Source organism: Pristiophorus japonicus, chromosome 14 (genome assembly GCF_044704955.1).
Source record: "Pristiophorus japonicus isolate sPriJap1 chromosome 14, sPriJap1.hap1, whole genome shotgun sequence".
Taxonomy (NCBI): Eukaryota; Metazoa; Chordata; class Chondrichthyes; family Pristiophoridae; genus Pristiophorus; species Pristiophorus japonicus.
Genome location: NC_091990.1, coordinates 122,603,241 through 122,620,980, shown reverse-complemented (window position 1 = coordinate 122,620,980; position 17,740 = coordinate 122,603,241). Strand labels below are relative to the sequence as shown.

At 42.5% G+C, this 17,740-nt stretch overlaps 1 protein-coding gene across 7 annotated transcripts in view; it reads right to left on the bottom strand.

Moving 5' to 3' along the window:
* The window catches only part of LOC139280080 (golgin subfamily B member 1-like), a 91,450-nt gene that overhangs the window by 13,260 nt on the left and 60,450 nt on the right, over positions 1-17,740 (bottom strand). For all 7 annotated transcript variants that reach the window (XM_070899569.1, XM_070899574.1, XM_070899573.1 and 4 more), the window contains 4 exons: positions 6,855-17,264; positions 6,333-6,508; positions 2,319-2,478; positions 52-204 (listed from right to left, as the gene is read on the bottom strand). In XM_070899569.1, coding sequence (XP_070755670.1) covers positions 52-204; positions 2,319-2,478; positions 6,333-6,508; positions 6,855-17,264 — 10,899 coding nt within the window. The remainder of the gene's footprint in view (positions 1-51; positions 205-2,318; positions 2,479-6,332; positions 6,509-6,854; positions 17,265-17,740) is intronic.

The window sequence follows — 17,740 nt, the reverse complement described above, 5'->3', positions numbered from 1 at the left end:
GAGTTTACAGTGAAGCATGTTATGTAGAATGAACCTCCCAAACGATGTTACCTTGTTGTTCAGCTGCTGGAATCGCAGTTCTTTCTGGTGAATCTCCTGTAAGTAACCCTGGGCTTCACTCTGCAGTCGCTTCTTTTCTATTAACAGAGACTTCACTTGTTCAGCAACATTCTCGTTGCCCAGCAAAGATACCGTTTCTAACGGCTAAAATAAAATCATAATTAAAATAATTTAAATTTAAATGCGTTTGAAGCACATCAGACACACACACAACTGAGCCCTCAAAAAAACAAAAAGAGTTTGCTATAATTTTTCCATAAACTGCAGATTAGAACTAATTTGCAAATCTTTCTGCCAATCGTCGATTTTAATCATGTTTGAATCAAACTTTGAATGAATAAAGGCTACATTTTATGCAAAAGTAATTAGGGTTCTGTCTTTAGGCTGAAACTGGCAATTGATAATTAATGTATCAGCATTAAAATCCAAATAACTGGCAAGTTATTCATTATCAGTAATTCTATTTAATGGGAGGCACATTGCATGGTAATTATTTACCTAGATTAGCTATTTACGCATAACAGACTGTACAGAGAAATGTGGTTGTGGTGGGGTGGAGAAACATTGGAACTGGGAGTGGAAGAGAGGGGGGTCGATTGGGGGGGGGGGGGGGAGACAATCGGGGGGCAACCAAGTATGGGAAGTGAGCAGGGCAACTGGGAAGGTAGGGTGGGGCCAGCCAGGAGGGAGCAACCAGTGGCCGGCAGCATCCTCTGTTTTTCACGTGGAGCCAGCAGGAGCACTCCTGCACCGCTCGGCCACAAATTTAGGTGGGCATTGTTTTTTTTACATTTAGCTTTTTGTGGGTAGCTTGCAACTTTTCCTTAAAGGACTGCTGGTTAGGCTGCATGTAACCCCAATTTTACAAAGGGGGCCTAAAACAGACAGTAAGTCCCCTATTTGCATATGCAAATGGCCTAACCCCTGTTTCAGGCACGATGTCTTGCTGCCACACTAAAATGAGTTCTAACATGGCGGGTGGCACACTTCAGGCTCAGATGGTGCGGGCCTGCTTGTAAAACAGGTGGAGTGTAATCGAATTTCTAGGCCTCAGTCGTTAACTATTCCAGGAAGACACAGCAATTACACCTCGTGGCCTTAAATAGAAACGCTGTTACACAATACATTTAGCAACAAACAATACATTGTCATTTACATGGTCTGATTTAACCGGAGATGCAAAACAATCCTCTCTGACTGTGAGAAAGAACGTGCAAGTGATGGAAGGGGAGTAATGTTGGAAATGTAATAATGTCACCAACAAAACAGAAGTTATCTGAGATACAATGTAATAATGGAGTACCTGAGTTGAGGATGGTGCTGAATTGATATCGCTGCAAGAAAGATTTACTTGTAAAACACTGCCTAGATAACTATAGGGACATATAATTGATAACATTGAAGGGTTGTTCCATTCAGCATTGTAGACTTGGAGACAAGCATTCCAGATAAGAATAGATTTCCACCTGGCCTGTATACATAGAATTTTACAGCACGGAAACAGACCATTCGGCCCAACTGGTCTGTGCCGGTGTTTATGCTCCACACGAGCCTCCTCCCACTTTCCTTCATCTAACCCTATCAGCATATCCTTCTATTGCTTTCGCGCTCATGTCCTTATCATTACTGGTTCATGGTACCACAAGGCCAGAATGAACCCACATGACATGAGGAGGGACTGGTCAATCAATGACCCTGTTCAGGATTGAAGGGAATCTCTACCTACAAACTCCAAGACACACTGGTGCAGACTGAGGGTGCTTGTCACTCATCATGGGCAATTCCTCCCAATAGCCCGTAACAGTGGGACCCATGGGCATGTCCCACAAAGAAGGGAATGAGCATGCATATACATTTCAACTACATTAGTTCAATACGCAAAGTGCGTAATTTTAATTGACGGCCCTGAAAGAGATCGGACACGAGTCCAAGTAAATATCCCCCCAGACCTCTTTGGAGATCAACAAACCCAATCTGTCCCGCTCCCACCCTATGACAATGGCTGGTGTTCAAAATTGTATCAGTATAAAATGTAATTTTAAAAAAGTGAGGTTGTTTTAACGTCTGATATGGAGAAAAGAGGGATTCCTTCAATGTTGGTGACTCATGGTTGACTAATTTTATTGTCTCTGGCGATGGGAAAAAATTCTGAAGCTGGAGTATCATTGGGGGGGGGGGGCAACCATTGGGAAGGTGATGTTACCTCGAAAGTGAGTCATGCGTCCAAACAAATATGAAACTGTTTTTAAAATGCTTACCTTTATTTGGTACATGCTATTTCCATTCCCCAATTCACCACGCCACACTTCCTGGTGCAATTTCCTCAGTTCTGCTATTTGTCTATCCCTGTCTGCCACTGCATTGAGGTATTGCTTCTTGATAGTTCTAGACTCTGAAAGCAGGAAGCTCTTCTCCGACCTTAAAGGTAAATAACAGTGTACGACATTTGTCTTTAATGCTGAAAATCAAACAAGGCAGACCTTGCACATTGAACTATTGATTGCATGGTTTATTGATGAAGAGAAAGAACATGCAATTGATGGAAGGGAAGGAAAGTAATGTTGAATATGTAATAATGTCACCAACAAAACAGAAGATGCAATGCAATAATGGAGCACCTGAGTTGAGGATGGTGCTAAATTGATATCGCTGCAAGCAAGATTTGCTTACAAAACACTGGTGAAATAACTATAGGGACATATAATTGATAGCATTGAAGGGTTGTAGACTTCAGTATTGTAGACTTGGAGACAAGCATTCCAGATATGAATAGATTTCCAGCTGGCCTGTATAACATAGAATTTTACAGCACAGCTACAAGCCATTCGGCCCAACGGGTCCATGCCGGTGTTTATGCTCCACATGGGCCTCCTCCCATCTTACTTCATCTAATCCTATCAGTATATATGTGGGTTCATGTCCCACTCCAGGAACTTGAACACATTAAAATAAATCTAGGCTGTCACTCCACTGCAGTGCTGAGGGAGTTCTGCACTGTCGGACATGCCGTCTTTCGGATGAGACATTAAACCGAGGCCCCGTCTGCCCTCTCAGATGGACATAAAGGATCCCATGGCATTATTTCAAAGACGAGCAGGGGAGTTCCCCGCGGTGTCCTAGCCGTTATGACAACATGACAAAAACAGTTTATCTGGTCCTCATCACATGGGTGGGAGTTTGCTGCACGCAAATTGGCTGCCGCGTTTCCCACATTGCAACAGTGACTACACTTCAAAAAGTACTTCATTTGGCTCTAAAGCATTTCGATTCGTCCGGTGGTCGTGAAAGGTGCTAGATAAATGCAAGACTTTCTTTCTTTCATATCCTTCTATTGCTTTCGCACTCATGTCCTTATCATTACTTATACATCATCAACCATCCTATCTCTGGTATGAACATCCTTTTGAAAAATTGGAAAATGAAAGAAACCATAAGCCAAGCTGTTTAAAAACAATAATCTATGATGGTTAATCAGCAAATAAATTAAACCTGTAGAAAGGAAAGAGGGCCCTAAAATGGCTCAAAGTTAATTTCACCTGGTAACAATTAGCTATCATCTGGTTACTTGACCTCAAAAACGTTAATCCATTCTGTTGTGCTGCAACTGTTATTGTATTGCACAACTGTTATTGTATTGCAATATACTTAATGCCAATATAAATCATTGAAAATGTAACATTTTAAATCACTTTAATTAGTTGAGGAATGTCATAACAATTAAGTGCAGATAAAACAATTTTAGTTACGTTCCTAAGAACATAACACAAGAATTAGGAACAGGCAATAGGGCTCTTGAGCCTGTTCTGCCATTCAATAAGATCATGGCTGATCTTCTACCTCAATTCCACTTTCCCGACCGATCCCCATATCCTTTGATTCCCCTCGAGTCCAAAAATCTATCTTCGCTTTGAATATACTCAACAAATGAGCTTTGGAGCGGAGAATTCCACAGATCTACAAGCCTCTAAGTGAAGAAATTCCTCCTCATCTCAGCCCTAAATGGCCTACCCCTTATCCTGAGACTGTGACACGCCTAGTTCTAGTCATTCCAGCTAGGAGACACAGCCTCTCAGCATCGACCCTGTCAATCCCTCTCTGAAGCTTATATGTTTTAATGGGATCAGCTCTCATTCTTCTAAACTCCAGAGAGTATAGGCCCAATCTACTCAATCTCTCCTCAGAGGACAACCCTCTCATCCCAGGAATCAATCAATCGAAGTGTTTGCAAAAACTTCTCACAAGATGGATAATTTCAATGGATTAAAGAAAAGCGTGTCGTCCCAAAGCGTATAACATCTGATTTGTCCTGAGACAGGTTCTCAGAAGAGATATTAATTATTGTGTGCCACCCAAGATTAATGCCAGTCTATATACTGGAGGGTATTTGTTCAGATGAATGAGGTTCAGCATTACAGCACTGCTGCAACAGTTAAACAAAATATTGTACAATCACAGAATGATCAGCACAGAAAGAGGGCATTCAGCCCATCGTGCCTGTGCTAGCTCTTTGGTCGAGCTATCCAATTAGTCCCATTCCCTTGCTCTTTCCTCATAGCCCTGCAATGTTTATCCCTTCAAGTATTTATCCCCTTTCAATATTACTATTGAATCTACTTAATCAGCCCATGTAAAATGTCTGCACGGTCACCTCTAGCTCAAGTATAATTTTAAACTAGTGAACAATATGGCTACAGTGAAGCCCATTTAAATGAATGAAATTCCAGTGCATGTATACAGATGCAAATGAAAGCCCTTTAACACATAGGGCATAGGCATAAAACACATTTCATTGTGTCAGCCCTTCACCTGATAACTGGTGATACTCCGTTTTGCCCGAGAACCAAAGTTGCAACATTACATAGTATTTACACCACAGAAACAGGTCATTTGACCCAACTGGTCCATGCTGGTATTTATGCTCCATGCGAGTCTCCTCCCACCCCTACTTCATCGAACCCCATCAACATATCATTCAATTCTTTTCTCGCTCGCGTGCTTATCTAGCTTCTCCTAAATGCATCTATGCTAGTCGCCTCAACTACCCCCTATAGTAGTGAGTTTCACTTTCCAACCGCGCTCTGGGTGTAATGTATTTGCATCATGGGTTCTTTGCTTAAGAATTCATAGTAACACATTGCTAATAAACTAGTTCTTAATAGCAAAGGTTTAACAATCACACTACACATTACTAAGTTCATGCACCAGGCGCACAACCACCTGCCTCATCGTGGATCCCCTGAACCCAACTGGCTGGGGTTTTATTGAGTCTTGTGAACATCACGTGACTGGCAAAGCCACTCACAGCTCTACAAACCTGTGAGCATACTCACAGGTGCAGACATTACACTGGGTAAATAAGAGTCTCCTGAAATCTCTATTTATTGGTGACTATCTTATATTTATGGCCTGTACATGGAAGCATCATCCCTACATCTACCGTTGCAGCTAATGAACTGATCAGTCAGCCATGATTTTCTACCAGGGAGCATTGCTACTGCTCAGAGAAATTGCCCACTGTTTGTACCCCTGCTTAGAAAATTTGGTTTGCATTTCAACAGCATGTGTTTCAGGACCATAACATCGCAGAGAAGCGAACAGTTAATCAATCAACGGCGACCTTGGAAAACTGCATCGTTGAAAAAACAAGCCAGGTTCTGTAAATAGAGATACAAACCAGTAGGCTTGAGCCCAAAAGTAAATCAAGTACTAAAATCACTTCTATACAAAATTGATTTATGTTAATCAACTGTTTATAATTCAAGGTTATTCCTACATTGATCACTCCTACACACTGCTCACATAAAACTTACAACAGCAGATATTAAGCGTCTGTTGAAAGCACGCTCGCCTCCGAGTCAGAAGTTTGTGGGTTCTAGGTCAACAGTCCAGTGCAGTGCAACGGGAGCACTGCTTTGTTGGAGATGCTGTTATTTGGATGAGGCATTCAGCCAAGAACCCTTCCTTCTTGCTCAAGTGGATACAAAGGACGTCTCACAGCACTATTCAAAAATGATAAGGGGAATTCTTCCTCGTGTCCTGGCCAATATTCCTTCCTCGACCAACATCAAAAGAAAAATCTGGCCATTCATTCATTTTCTACTTGTGGGACTACACTGCATGAAAACTGATGGCCATATTTACCAACATAACAACACTTCAAAAGTAATTCATTGGGCCTAAAGCATGTCGGGATGTCCAGAGAAGATAATGGGGCACTATATAAATGCAACTTCTTTATTCGAACTGAAACTCTGACGTAAATAATAACAAACCTTAGCTCAGCCAATTCATTCTGACAGGAAGAGAGATCCTGCTCAGTGTGTTGTTGCAACTTTGCTTGCTGAAGTAATTTTTCCAGTTCTTGGACTTTATTTCTGAACCACATTATCTCAGAGGGGTCGCTACCGGTCCATACATTCTGGTCTTTGAGGCGAGCAGTCCCTTTTAACTGAAAGGGAAGGGAAAATAGTATTCTTCAATTTTTATGTAAACATGAATGGTTACAGCAGCTACTCTGCGCCCTTCCTCTGACTTTAAAAGTAATTTAAACATAGAAATGTACTCAACAAGTGTATAGCCTGAGATACATATCCTGTCACAGAGCAATTTCATGACTAGGTTAATCCTCAATTTATTTTTCAAATTTAGTACCTTGCAATGGTTCTCTTCTTGACCCATTCATTGTATGTCATTCAATGGCTCCATTTAAAAATGCATTTTTCAGTAACTAAAATATTAAAATCAATTCTAAGATAGAAGTTGCACAAAACAATGATCTCTCAATGGTGATCTACCTTGAGTTCATCTGAATGCTTGATTTGGAGTTGCCGGACGCTCTCAATAAGTCTGTCTCTCTCGCTCTGTAGAGCCATCACTGCTTTCTCAAAAGATTCTGTCCGAGAAGTGAGCTCCTTATTCTCATTTATGACATCCAAAAGCCTTCGCTCAGTCGCCAAAGCTTTGGACAATCCAACCAATTCTTCTTCAGTTCTCTCCCGGTCCATTCCAACAGCATTTTCAGACATTTTAACCTCGATCTCCGACTTGGCCAGGCCCTCAACATCAATAAGTTTGCTTTCAAGTTCTTTCAAATTGGCTCTTTTAATATTGACTTCCTTTTTGAGCTCATCGCATTCCAACGCTTTAGTCTCAAGTTGCTGCTGAAGTTCCAGAATTAATTTTGTCTCATTCATTTCGGATTTATCCTTCTTTGTGTGTGTGGCAACGGTCTTGAGCTCTGTAACCTGTCCCGTAATGCGCTCATTCTCCACTTGCAAGGACTTTATGCTTTCATTATGTTTTTCAAGGGATCTCTGTGCTTCTTTCCACTGTTCTTCAAAGTCGCTCTTTTCATTCTCAAGATTCTTAATTTGCTGCAGCTGATTTTGCAGTAGCTCCTTCAACTGATTATCCTTCAAGGACAAGACTTGGTTAAGCTCCTCCCTATACTTAATCAATTGTGCTTTTAGCATCGCATTCTCAGAATTAAGATCATCCATCTGGTTGAGTAAATTTCTGATCTCTTGCTTGAGTTCATTGTTTTCAGTTGCACTTTCCTGAATAATACAATCCTTCTGACTTAGCATATCGAGATGGCGCTGCTCCAGTTGCGTGTACTCTGATAAGATACGGTCCCGGTCGTCTTGAAGGGAGGCCATCGACTTTGTAAAAGCATCTATTTTGGCAACAGCTTTGTCTTTTTCTTCTCTGCTTTCATCCATCTGCACCTGCAATTGCTTCGCGTCGCTGGCTGCTTTATGGCTATCGTGCTGGAGAATCTTCAACTTTTTCTCATAGTCCTCCACTTGCTTTCTATATTGTCCCTGCATTTCTGCTACGTACTCCGAAATCTCACCGTCTTTCGACGACACGAGTTTCGAGATCTCTGCGTCTTTATTGCTCAGCATTAATTTCAGCTGCTGTGAAATGGCACTCTGCTTCTGAAGATCAGCATTTAATGTCTCATTTTCAGACTGAAGCTGATGACTTTCAGATTGTTTTTCGGTCAGATCTTTTTCCAGCGTTTGCTCGGTTATTTTCAACTTGGTCACAGAGTGGCTCATGTCAGAAAGCTGTGCGCTTACATCACTATTTTCCCGTGACAACTTACATAAGGCCGCTTCCTTTTCTTTTAACGACCCCTCCAGCTCTTCTATTTTTTCTGACTGTTGGCAAATAATCTCTTTCACATTAACCATTTCATTCTGATGCTTTAGCTCTGCATCTTTACTGCTCACGGTGAGTTCATTTATTGTCTGCTCCAACTTTAAAGTTCTGTATTGGTGCTCTTGAAGGTCGAATGATTTTAGCTTAATTTCCTCTTGAAGTTTTTGTAACATTTCTTCCTTTACTTGCACTTGATTCTCCTTACTTTGGATAGTCTCTTGGAATCTAGTTTCCCATTTCTTGGTTTCTTCAATAATCCTGTCTCGGTCATCTTGAAGAGAGGACATGCATTTTGTGAACGCTGCCAATTTAGCCAAATTGTTATTTAACTCGCCCCGCAGCTTTTTAATCAGTAGGTCCCGGCCATTTAGCTCAGCTTGCAATTCCAGGAGTTCTGCGACCACCCTGTCTTTGTCCCGTTCCAACGAGTCCAGTTTGTCCTGATAATTCATTATTTCTTTTTGATGAACTGTCTTCTGTTGATCCAAAATCGTAAGGAGTTCTTTCTCTTTTTCAGTCATCTGGGCTTTTGTCTTCTCTTCTTTCTTTTGTAGTTCTTCCATCAGCCCTGAACACTGTGCACGCACACCATCGGCTTCGTTTCTGGTGTCACGGAGCAAGATTCTATAAGAAACAAGCTCTTCTTGAAAAAGTTTGGCTTGCTCTTCAGACTTGGAGGCTTTTGCAGTCGCAGATTCGAGTTTCTTTCTCATTTCTTCGCGGGCAGCTTCCGACGTTTTGATTGCTCGCTCCAAGTCCAAAATGAGCTCCTGGCACTTGATGCAGTCCTTCTGCAACTGATTTATTTCCTGTTGCTTTTCTTTCAACAGTTCTTGCAACTCTTTGGTTTCACCCTTGGACCTGGTCTTGCCTCTCTGGGCAGACCGTAGTTTCTCCTCAAATTCTTTGACCAGTTTTATTTCCTGGGCTTCTTTTTCTTTAACCAAATGGCATTTCTCTTCTCTGAAGCAGTCTAATTCGTTGACAAGTGAATGGTTTTGCAGATGAAGTGCCTTCAAGGCTTCCGTTAACTGATCAATCTGGTCAGCATTTTTAAGTAATTCTGCCTCCAGATGCTTTCTCTCATTTTTGACCTTGTCAGACAGTTCTTGGACATTTTCAAGTTCTTCCTGGAGAAGAGATTTGTCATCCTCTAAAATTTTGACTTTTTCATTTAAGTTCACAGTCTCTTGCTGGTAAGCTTTAACTTCTTGTTGAAGTTGTACAATCATACCATTTTTTTCACGACCCTCCGATTTGTGACGTAACTCCGACTGTCGAAGCTTCTCGGACAGCAATGGTCTCGCTTGCTCCAAAACCTGAATCTCTTCCGCCTGGACTGCGAGCTTGGCCTCCAGGGATTGTATTTCTGAAGACAATGACTCATTTACTTGGGATTTGTCATCAATTTGAACCTGTAATTCAGACTGATAAAATGCCTTCTTGGTCTGCAGCTCCTCTAGGATAGACGTAGATGAGTTAAGTTCCTTCAGTAGATGCTCTTTTTCATCCTGAATTTTGTCAAACTCTGCCTTAAGCTTCTCATAGCTCTGCTTTAGTAATTTGCTTTCCTCTTGGAGCTGACTGTATTGGACTGACAGTTCGCTCGTGTGGCTCTGCTTTGCAGCAGAAAGGGTTTGCAACTCGTTATTGATTCTTTCAATCTCTTCTTCAAGCTCCTGAACTTTTTGCTGCTTGGATTTGGCAAACTTTCTCATTTTGTCCTTGGTTTTCTCACTTTGCTCACTTGCCTCCTCAAGCTGTTTCTCAATGTTTTGCTGCTCAGCCTCGGCCGCGCGGAGTTTGAAAACGACTTCTTGTTTTTCCTTTCTGGCTGTTTCCACGACCTGCCTCATCCTGTCCATTTCGTTGCCGATATTTTCGTAGGACTGCAAAAGCGACTCGTATTCATGCTTCAATTCGTCGTGTTTCGCCTTCCACTCGGACAGTTCTGCCGCCTGGGAAACATTCAATGAATCCAGTCGGTGAGAAAAGGCTTGCTTCTCTCGGGTTACGGTTTCCAGTGTATGCTTTAGACTTTCGCACGCGGCATTCAGGTTCTGCTTTTCTGCGAACACTCTGTCGACTTCAGAAAGGAGCCTCCTCTTCTCTTCATGGTGGGTTGAAGTTGTTCGCTGCAAGGGCTCGAGCTGTTTTTTCACTTCAGCCAAGCTTTTTTCAAGGGCAGAAATCTTGGAACAAAGTTCGACTTTTTCTGATGCTAAAGCATCAATGTTATGCTTTAGCGTTTTGTTTTCCTTCAGGGCTTCTTTCCGGGATATCAGCGCCGCTTGTAGCTTTCTCTGAATCAGCTCTTTGGGCTTGCTTTCCTCGGAATTATCCGCTGCCCTCAGTTGAGCTTCGATGGTACAAGCCTTTGTTCTTTCTTTTTCTGTTTCGTAAAATAGCGATTGTTTTTGTACTTGTAATTCCAGTTCCTCGACGAGCTTCTCTTTCTCAGACAATGTGTATTCCAATGACTTTATGGTGTTATCTCGTTCTTGCAAATTCTCATGCACCTTCGCTAGCTCCGACTGCACAGACACGACTTGCTTTGTGCGCAGGCTCTTCTCTTCAGCTACTTTGTGAGGCTGGGAAGCCTGTTTCAATACTGATTTGAGTTCTGCGTTCTCCCCCTGCAAGGCAGTCAGCTGAGCTTGGACCTGATCTTTCTCTCTGTGCAAATCCAACAGCTGTGTTTTGAGACAAACCACATCTTCAGCTGAATTTTCAAGAGTGCGAGAATAATTCTCCTTATCTTTTATTGTTTCTTCCAGAGCAATTTTGAGGTTTTCAGCTTCAGCTCGGATTGATTGCCACTGATTTTGGAGCCGACCAATCTCTGCAGCCTGGCGCTCCTTCTCCTCTTGGTGCTGACGTTCTAGACTGCTTGTAGAATGCTGTATCGTTTGGACCTCTTCCACTTGGGCAACAATCGTAACTTGCGCCCTTCCTAACTCTGATATTAGTTCTGTTTTTTCTTGCTGAAGCTGACCGTTATCATCTTCAAGGCTTTTCATACCAGCATCTTTAATTGCTAATGTGGAAACCATATTCGCTAATTTCATCTCAAGAATTTGAACTTCATCTTGCTGACCTAGGGCAGCAAGCATTCTGCTCTCCTGTCCCTCAAGCTGAACTTTAAGCTGTTCCAGTGTCTTTTCTTTGTCGTGAAGCAAAACATCAACAGAATGCAGCTGCTTTTGCAGAGTTCCTATCAACTCTCTATTGCACTCAAATTCTGTTAGCTTTGTTTGATATGTATGTTGGAGTGCAGCTAGTTCCGCTTTAACATTTTCTAACTCCTTGGTTTGCATGAAATACATTTCTGAAACGTGACTGTATTCCTCCCTCTGTTGCGACAACTGCTCTTTATGGTGTTTATCCTTCTCCTGGGCCTTTTTGATGGTTTCCTTTCGAGCCAGTAGAGCTGCCTGAAGTTTCTTTTGTAAATGTTCCTTTTCTTGTTTGAGCACATTGAGCTGGTCGACGACCTCAATGGCATCAACATTGCCATCTCCAGGAGACATCGGAGCCTTGCTTCGACCGGGCAATTCTGTATTTGAATCATCAGTATTTTTAGATAATGCAATGTTAAGTTTCTCAAGCTCTGAATTAAACTGACAGCGCTCCTCTTCAAATGCCCTCTCTTTTTCTGCTGAAACAGACTGCAGTTGTGCAATTGCAGAATCATTCTCCTGGGCAGTTTGGAGCAACTCCAGAGACAGGGTTTCTTTTTCCATTTCACATTTACTGACATTCTTCTGCAATTGTTCGATCAAGGTTTCTTTTGCAGAAAGGGTCTCGCTAAGAATATTTATATCGCTGTCCTTTTCCACCAGCTGCTGTTTTAAGAGTTCAAGGTGCAACTCAAGCTCTTCAATCTGCTTCTGACCACTTGTCAGTTCAGAGGTCAACTCTTGTGTCTGACTCTCGAGCATTCTGCAATTGCAGTGCAATTCTTCAATTTGCTGCTCCTTCTCTGCGCCAGCAAGAGCTGCTTGTTGCAACTCTTGAACCTTCTTCATCAGGTCCCGTCGGGTTAGCAGTGCGGCTTGAAACTTCTTCTTGAGCAGGTCCCTTTCCTTGGTCAGCATTTGGGTTTGTGAATGCATCTGTTCATTTTTGGCAACGGTGCTTTGGTATTGGACCTCCTTTGTACACAGAAGGATTTCTTGCTGCTCCAGCCGTGTCTTGTACTCCTCAAGCTCACGCGTAAGCCTGGCTATGTTTTCATCAGAAACACGGTGCTGCACCTTAAGCGCTTGTATTTGATCAGCCAAGTGCTTTTCCTCTTCTGCTGCTTTAACTATTTCCTTGGATATGGATTCTGTGAGCAGCAGGGTAGAAGCGTCCTTCTCCCTCAGCTGCTGACTAAGAGACATCACCAACTCTTGCTGCTGGTTTACTTGCATAGTCAGTACGTGCGTCGCTTGTTCTTTCTTTTGCAGGGAATCAAAATGTCGGGCTCCTTCCTCGACTGCATCTTCCATCTGCTGGGACTTCTCACTAAGTTCCTGCTCCAATGCCCTGACTTGCTCCTGGACTGAACTGTTTTGTTGGAAACTTTCATCTAAAACGTTTTGGCTTTCTCTTAGCTCAGCTTGTGATTGCTCCAGCATCTCATTACGATCAGCTACTTGTCTTTGTAAAGCTTCCAGTTCCAAATGATGACTTAATTTAGTTTGCTGGAGCTCATTACGAAGCGAGAGCTTTTCTTCTTCCAAAGACATCAATTTCGCAGCCATGCTTTCCGTAATTTCTGATGTCTCACTTGCGGAAACGCTGTTTCGCAAATTTTCAATTTCTTTTTCTTTCTCAGATAGAATTTGCTTCAACTCATTCACTGCAGCTTCATTGCTTAAAACCAAAGCTGACAATTCCTCCAGTCTAGACTGTTTTTCAACAACTTGCTGACTAGCGTTTGTTGCCAGTGCTTCCTGTTCTTTTAGACGAGTTGCACTGGTTTCTTGCAAATTATCTAGTGCCTTTTGCAAGCTGTCTATTTTAACATCTTTCGCCTCGGTTTGATTCTCTAAATTCCTCAGTTTTTCTGTTAGCAGACTATTCTGCTCAGTTTCTCTGCCAAATTCCGCCAACCATTTCCTTTCTGATTCCATCAGATTTTGCTCTAATTTTTGAACCTCTAATTTCAGCTTCGACACTTCCTCTGATTTAAGACTGACCTGCTTCTGAAGATGTTCATTTTCCCCCTCCATACGTTGTGTAACGTCCAACTTCTCCCTAACATCGCACATCGTTGCAAGCTTCTCTTCAAGCACCTGCAATTCGTCCGATTTCTGCTGTAACTGCTTCTGGTACGAGGCATTGACTTCTGCCTTTTCCATTTTCACTGTGTTAATGTGGTGACCCAATTGTGCATTTTCTTTAACGAGTTGATCACACTGCTGATGAAGATTTTCAATCAGCGCTGCCTCTTCTTGATGGTCTTGAGATGATTTTTCACTCAAAGTCTTCAGATTTGACTCCAGAACCTCAATGCGCTGTGCCTGGTCCAAACATTTCTTCTGAAGGGTTAGACCATTTTGTTTCAAATCCTGATTCACCATTTCAAGCTGTTCTATAGCATCCTTATATTTGATTTTTTGTGCATCTAGAGCTAAAATCTGGCTGTTCATGTTCTTTTGATTAATAGCAAACATCTCATCCTTTTGCTGCACAATATTCCCATAGTCATTTAATGACACATGACTCTTTTGCAATTCCTCTTTTAGTGACTCAACTTCAATCTTCAAAGCATTTGCATTGCTCTCTGTAACTTGAATATTGACATTCTTCTCGCAAAGTACTGACTGAAGTCCTGCTATTTCCTCCTCCTTCATATCAAGCGTTGCACGAAGTTCTTTGAACTGTTCAGACTGCTCAGCATACCTTTCCTGCAGGTGGCTAAAAGCGGTTTCTTTTTCCTGCAGCGACTGCTCAAGTCTCTTGGAATCAGAAAGCATGTTCTGCACTTGACTCTGCAGTCGGGAGTTCAGCTCAGTGCTCTCGGTAAACTGCGATCTCATCAAATCACTCTCACTTGCTTTGTCTTGCAATTTCCCCACAAGCTTTCTCTGCTCTGAAATTGAAGCCTCCTTTTGTGTAAGAACTTCTTTCAATTGGTTTATTTCCGAATTCTGTCGATTTATTTGACTCTTCAATTGTGAAAATAAATGTTCAAGATGAATAAACTTTTCAGTAAGTGCTGCGTATTCACCTTCCTTTGCCTGCAGCTTGAACATCCACTCTTCATTGCAAGCTGCAGACCTCTCCTTGATCTGAGACAGAGCCAACTCTTTCTCCTGAATAATAATTTTCAGCAGATCAGCTTCAGAGCTGACAGCAGTCAGTTGCACTCTAAGTTGAGAAACCGTATCCTCGGTTTCGGAAAACGCTGCTTTGACTTTAACACAATCTTCAACTTTACAGGCCAGCAGTGTGTCCCTTTCCTCGATGGCACGCTTTAGTTCATGAGCTTTAACGGTCATGTCCTGGATTTGGTTTTGAAGTTTGGAAATGCTTCCCATGTTTTCTATGGATTGCAATTCCAGCGCCCTGTGCTCTGCGGCTTTTCTCTGGAGTTCCTCGGCCTGCTGCTGAAGGGCCGTTTCTTTCTCTTCCAGCGTCAGTTTAAGCTGAGCTGCTTCGCACGTCTCAATTTGCAGCTGATCCTGCAGCTGTGAAATTATCCTCATGTCTTGACTCAACTGCCCTTCCCCTTGCAACATTTTGGCCTGCAGCTGCTGCAGCAGCGTCGCCTGCTGATGCGCTGAGACTTGTTTCTCGCCAAGTTCCAGTGCAAGTTTCGCGACGGCAGCGTTTAATGTGCTAACTTCTTCGGCCAGTGAGGTTATCACTCCCACCTTTTGTGACAGCAGACACTGAAGGGCCGTAATCTCCTCTACTTTGCTATGCACTGCAGAGTTCACGTCTTCCAGTTCCTCTTTAAGTTTGTGATTTTCAGCGCCGAGTATGTGTGCTTGATCCTGGACAAGGGCTGCCGCAGACTCACAGTCATTCATCTTTTTCTGCAGCTGATCGTGCTCCGTAGTCCACTTGCTTAAAGACATTTGCAGTTCTTTATTTTCGTTCTGAAGCCATTCTCTGTCAACATTCAGCGCTTCCATTTGTTTCTGCAACAGCGCAATGGTATCGGTTTGCTGGTCAAGTTGTCCCTGCAGATCATGGCTCTCAATGGACTTACTGCTTAGGAGAGATTCTCTATTGTTCAGCCACTGCCTGAGTTTTTCTCTTTCTTCCGTCAATGCTTGTACTTGACTCTCGAAGGTTTTAGCAGTAAACTGGTGCTCACTGAGTGCTTTCTGCAGGCCATCCCATTCAGATAGCTTTTCTTTTAAAGCCGCATCCTTGTCCCCAAGCTCAACATTGAATGCCCGAATCTGATCCTGTAACTGCAACAATGCCTCTTGTCCTTTGCGAAGTTGGTTTTGGAGTGAGGTGCATTCATCACTTTTGTTGCTCAACGCATCTTCCTTTTCAGCGTTTAAAAGCCGAAGTTCTTCGAGCTGCACTGTCATAGATTGCACTTGCCCTTGAAGTTGCTCAGCAGCTTTCTGATGCTCTAAAATGTGATTTTTCAGCAGGGTACACTCATTGTTTTTTTCGGCCAACTGCTCTTCCACCTTCTGCTCCAAAGTTTTTAGAAGTTCTAATTTCGGGATGAATGCTTCTTTTTCTTTTTGAAGTTGGGAAATTGTGTCCGTGTGCTGTGAAATCTGTTCTTCGTCGGACACTATTCTATTTTCTAACTGCTGCACAGCATCATTTTTCTTTGAAAGTACATTTTCTTTATCACTTAGGATCTTCTGGAGATTTTCATTTTCAATGGACAGGTCTTTCACCTGGCTCTCCAAACTGGACTGGGCCTCCATGATATTGGCAGCTTTTTCATTTAACTCCGATACAAGTTTCGCCTGCTCCGAAAGGCTCCGAGCCTGATTTCCCACTGTCGCCTGTAGGTGCGCATTTGTTGCGGCAAGTGTTTGTATTTGGTTTTGCAAGTCGGCCACCAATCTGGTCATCTCATCCGCCTGCCTTTTTAAGTTTTCCCTTTCAGTTTCTTTAGCCTGCACTTCTTGCATCAGTTGAGAATTGGTTTGTTCAACAATTTGAAGCCTTTGCTCCAAAGAGGCCACAGTCCCCAGCTTCTGCTGCAACCTGCCTTCAGCAGCTTCTGTATGTTCAGCGAGTTGCTGGGATAATTTCACCAGCTCTTCCTCTTTTCCAACAGCCTCAGTTATCAGGCTGTTACACTGGTTCTTCAAGGCTTTCAGCTCATTCTCTAAACATTGTTCTTTCTCCTCTTTCTCTTGGAGTGTGCTGTCAAGTCTTTCTTTTGCCGAGCCGCTTTCGACCAACCGGGCCTTGAGTTTTTCGATTTCTTGTTGGTTGGCAGCATTTATTTCTTGAAGTTCTTGAGTGGCCATTGTGACCTTATTTTCAAGTGAGGATATTCGAGCTCCACATTCCACGCGATGAGCTTCATTTGATATATTCTGCTTCTGTACTTCTGAACGTAGGTTTTGAATTGTGTCATTATTTTCTCCAATCTGCTTCATTAAAGCTGCAATCTCTCTCCCCTTAGCTTCACCTTCACTCTGAGCATGACTGAGCTCAAACTCCATGTAAGAAAGTTGCTCTACAAGTGTAGAAAGGCTGGTATTCATAGCCTGCTCATCAACAGAACGGGTACTCTTCAGTAACACAACTTCCCTTTCAACCTTAACTAAGGCTGCTTGCAGTTCTGCAGTCTCCTGCTCCTTGTATCTATTTTGCTCTTTCAAAGTTTCATTCTGCTCTAAATATTCCATCCCGCTCCGAGACAGAACAGTCATTTCATGCTCCTTCTCCACAATGGCCTCTTTAAATGTGTCAATCTGTCTTTCACAGCTTTGCAAATCATCAATGAGGCGGGCTCTCTCCTGCAAGTGGCTCAAATTAAGACGTTCAAGCTCATCATTTGTCTGCTCCAGATCCTGACGCAGCACCTCCGTCACAACTTCCTGTTTCTGGACCTGAATGTCACAAAGAAAGATTTTTTATATATTCAGTGTAGCCAATCACAGTACAAAAACACACAGGCTTGGCAGCCTGGGCTTTTTACAACAATCTGAATGAGAAACAGATTAGGTTTTGTTTGAATTTGCACAAATTACCGCTGATTAAAAAACTTGCCCATACAATCTCCAAACATTTAAAAAGAACGCAAATCCAAATCAGTGAAAGTTCTCAAGAGTAGTCAATAATTAACATCAGAAATATCAAAAATGAGAAAAGGTCATTTGTCCCGTCAACACACAGACCTCCAAAACACACAGACACCTCCAAAACTCTACTCTGCCATTGCAGCATGCAGTCTCTTTCTGAACATCTCTAATGGCTCTGCACTACTATCTCACCTTGTAGATTGTTCTAAACATTCATCACTCTTGGAGTAAAGACATTTTTCTTACCTAGTGAGCGGTAACACAATGGGTCAGAAAGTAATCCT